Raw genomic sequence first — 3,874 nt, forward strand, 5'->3', positions numbered from 1 at the left:
TTTTTAAAACTAAAAAAAAAAAAAAAATCATATAAAAAAAAAAAAAAAAATATATATATAATATATATATATATTTTTTTTTTGTAGAGAATATTTTTATTACTTTTATTTTATTTCTTAAAAAAAAAAAAAAAAAAAAAAAAAAAAAAAAAAAAAAAAAAAAAAAAAAAAAAAAGTGCATATTTCTTTAATATATATATATATATATAATATGTGTATTATTTTTTTTTGTTATTTCTAAAAATTTTGCATAATATTTGAAATCTAGAAAATAAAATAATTTTAATATATATAAAATTTTATATGCAATTTGTATTATATATATAAGTGTATTATTTTTTTTTTTTTTTTTTCATTAATAAAAAAAATATTATATAAGAATAATATAATATTTAAAAATGTCTAAAGGGATTAGCCTCCAAAAATTAAGGTGTAATCAAAAAAAAAAAAAAAATATATATATATATAAATAAATAAACCTTTAGATTTGATAATTATAAACAATGATTTCTACATACATATAATATTCCTATAAATTGGGAATTACACAATTATGCAATATTATATATATATATATATATTTTAATTAAGTGAAAAAAAAAAGAATTAAAATATTAAAAGAAAACAATCATTCGAAGGTTGTATTTTTTTTTGTTGATTTTATCATATTTTAATTAGTAATGTAATATAAATAAATAAATATATATATATATATTATTACTCTTTTTATATCAAAATGATAGTCACTTATTATTTTAATAATAATTCTTTCTCAAACGTAAGAAAAGAAAATGATAACCTTTGTTGATCATAAAACAGTTTTTTTTTTTTTTTTTTTTTTTTTTTTTTTTGGTCTAAATAATATATATATATATAATGTATTGTATTGTATTATATTATATATTTATATAAATGTGTAGAATGTATTTTTCGTCAGTATGAAAAATAGATTTTATAATTTAATAAGTAAAAGATTATATACTCGTAGTGGTGGCTTAAGAAAGCCTCAAAAAGTGACCAACGACCCAGAAAGTATAAATAGAAAAGTATACTGGTGTTTTGAATATAAACCTGTAAAAAGAACAATTATTAATTTAATATATTCACATAATGAATTGAAAATATTCTCTAATTTGTTAAATCATCCTACAGGTAACAGGATGGAAAATATTATATATGAAACATAATGTTGATGTGATATATACATATATATATATGTATATATTTAATTATTTATTTATTTAGTTGGCAGCTCGTTAATACATGAATTATCTCTCGATGGTCCTTATACTGGATTCTTTCCTTCCAACGAAGCCATGAAATTAATAAATATAGAAAGTTTCAATAAATTATATAACGATGAAAATAAATTATCAGAATTTGTTTTAAATCATGTTACAAAAGAGTATTGGCTCTATAGAGATTTATATGGCTCATCTTACCAACCGGTTAATAAAAATAAAAAAAAGAAAAGCATGAATAAATATATAAATGTTCATAGGGATATACACACATACATATATATATATATATATATATATATTTATTTATATTTTATTATATATATATATATATTTTTTTTTTTACACCTTACAGTGGTTAATGTATAATGAAAAAAGGGAAGCTCCAGAAAAATTAACAAATTTATTGAATAATGATTTAATAGTAAAAATTGAGGGAGAATTTAAAGATTGCAATCATTCAATATATTTAAATGGTTCAAAAATTATAAGACCAAATATGAAGTGTCACAATGGCGTTGTGCATATAGTAGATAAGCCCATCATTTTTTAAAAAGAAAAAAAAATATATATATATATATATATATATATGTATATTCATTTAATTTTTGTTATATATTTTAATAATCTTATATTTTTATTTTTATGGCAAGAATTAAGGATATTCCTTTTTGATTTTAAAAATATTTTTTACTTAAAAATTATTACATATGTTGTTTTTCAATAAGGTAGGTTTAAAACATGAACAATATATACATATAATATATTATAAAAGTGTAATATAATTGTTCTATTAAAATAATAAATAAATTATATAATATATAAAAATAAAAAATATAAGCATAACTTAGTATATATTAATGAAACAGAAAAAAAAAAAAAAAAAAAAAAAAAATATGATATATAGTAAAATAAATAATATATATCGGGTTAGATGAAGAAATTAAAATATTGACAAAAATATGTATAATATATAACTCATATATTATAACAATGTGTAAAAAAATCTTACACACCATAATACAAACACAAACACAAACGCAAACATAAATATTATATAAATATAAATATATATCTATATATATATATATATATATATATATAATATTGTCACATATATATATTTTTTATTTTTTTGTTTGTTCCTTTTTGATCTTTTATATACCTCATATTTTGTGACCTATGGTTTTAAAATATTCCTTTAAAAATACATTGGGAGCAAATGCACTCTTATTTCTTTCTAACATTATTTCAAAAATATTGGACCATAATTTTCCTGTTACTAGCAAGGTGGGTAATTCATCTTCCCTGCTTTCTGGTCTTATGGCAATTCCATTTAATACGGTTTCTAACTTATTCTTAATATGCTTCTACAAATATAAAAAAATAAATATATATATAAATATATAATATATATAAATATATAATATATATATATTTTAATTTATATGATTACATAGTTGGTACAATGTTCTATTAGTCCCTTCAAATTAATGATCTTCAAACAAGTAGCTGTGTCAACATCTATTTGTAAAATCAAATCAGTGAGGAAAATATTTGCAAAAATAGATTTTGTCTTATGATGATATTCTAATTCATTAACTCTATATATATGGAAACCAGCACATTTGATTTTTTGTTTCGTAAGAATAGATAATTTATCTGTATCTTTTAAATTGGATGGTATATGTAATTCATATAAATATTCATCTCCTGATGTTGCCCATAATTTTTGATATAAGGGGAAATTATTTTTTTGTAAATCATCTTTTGATTGTAATGGATCTACATTAGATGTCAATCCATAACCATCAAGTTCATTGTTATATGTATGATATAATTCGAATGTTTCATAATTAAAAACTAAAATTTTATTTTCTTTATATGTTAATACAAATAAAAACTTTCTAAATGTAGAGGGTTCAATAACTAGTGTAGTACCTTCTCCAAAATATTTACTTTCTAAATTATGATATCTTAGAGTTTTTCCAGATAATAAATCAAACTCTCTTAAATAACTTGCATTATATAATCCAGTTGATTCAATTAAACTTTCATTATTTGAAAAAAATAATCCTTGTGTAAATGGAACGTGTTTATCATCTCTTCTTATATTCATAACATTTTCATTCTTTATATGTTCTCCAACTGATGGATCATGAATATGATTATATGTATTCAGCACTTTATATGTATATATCCCTATGCCATATGGAAATATGTTCCCTTCTTTTGCAGCATTAATAAAATGAAGTATCAAAAAAACAGAAGCTATAATTACTAATAAAACGATCACGATGGTAAGCACCAGCGCTTTACGTATAAACCTACAAAGACACATTTTAAAAAAATATATATGCAAATGTAAATATATGTATTCATAAAAATATATATCTTTATTAAAATATATCTATGTAGGAATTTTTTTTTTTTTTTAACAAATATACATTTGGAGAAAAAAAATATATATATAAACAAATGAATGTATATATCTATATAAATTATTCATAAAGTTTTCATTTGAATATATGAGGTGAGGGGAATTAAAATATATATATATATATATATATATATATATATATATATATATATATATATATATATTTATTTCCAAAATGTGAAAGGAAACTTGG

General features: G+C 18.8%; 2 protein-coding genes across 2 annotated transcripts; one reads left to right on the plus strand and one right to left on the minus strand.

Moving 5' to 3' along the window:
• Window positions 1–938: 938 nt before the first annotated feature.
• PGSY75_1446800 (heme detoxification protein) lies at window positions 939–1,794 on the plus strand (the record flags this gene model as incomplete). Its single annotated transcript, XM_018788154.1, has 3 exons — window positions 939–1,152; window positions 1,246–1,448; window positions 1,597–1,794. 3 exons carry the CDS (start codon window positions 939–941, stop codon window positions 1,792–1,794), a joined length of 615 nt encoding a protein of 204 aa, XP_018639526.1.
• A 613-nt stretch (window positions 1,795–2,407) lies between these two features.
• On the minus strand, window positions 2,408–3,582 carry PGSY75_1446900 (putative glutaminyl-peptide cyclotransferase; the record flags this gene model as incomplete). The annotated part of the gene is made up of 2 exons (XM_018788155.1): window positions 2,408–2,611; window positions 2,698–3,582. The coding sequence occupies 2 exons, from the start codon at window positions 3,580–3,582 to the stop codon at window positions 2,408–2,410; spliced, it is 1,089 nt and encodes a 362-aa protein (XP_018639527.1).
• Window positions 3,583–3,874: the final 292 nt, after the last annotated feature.

This window comes from Plasmodium gaboni, chromosome 14 (genome assembly GCF_001602025.1).
Source record: "Plasmodium gaboni strain SY75 chromosome 14, whole genome shotgun sequence".
Taxonomy (NCBI): Eukaryota; Apicomplexa; class Aconoidasida; order Haemosporida; family Plasmodiidae; genus Plasmodium; species Plasmodium gaboni.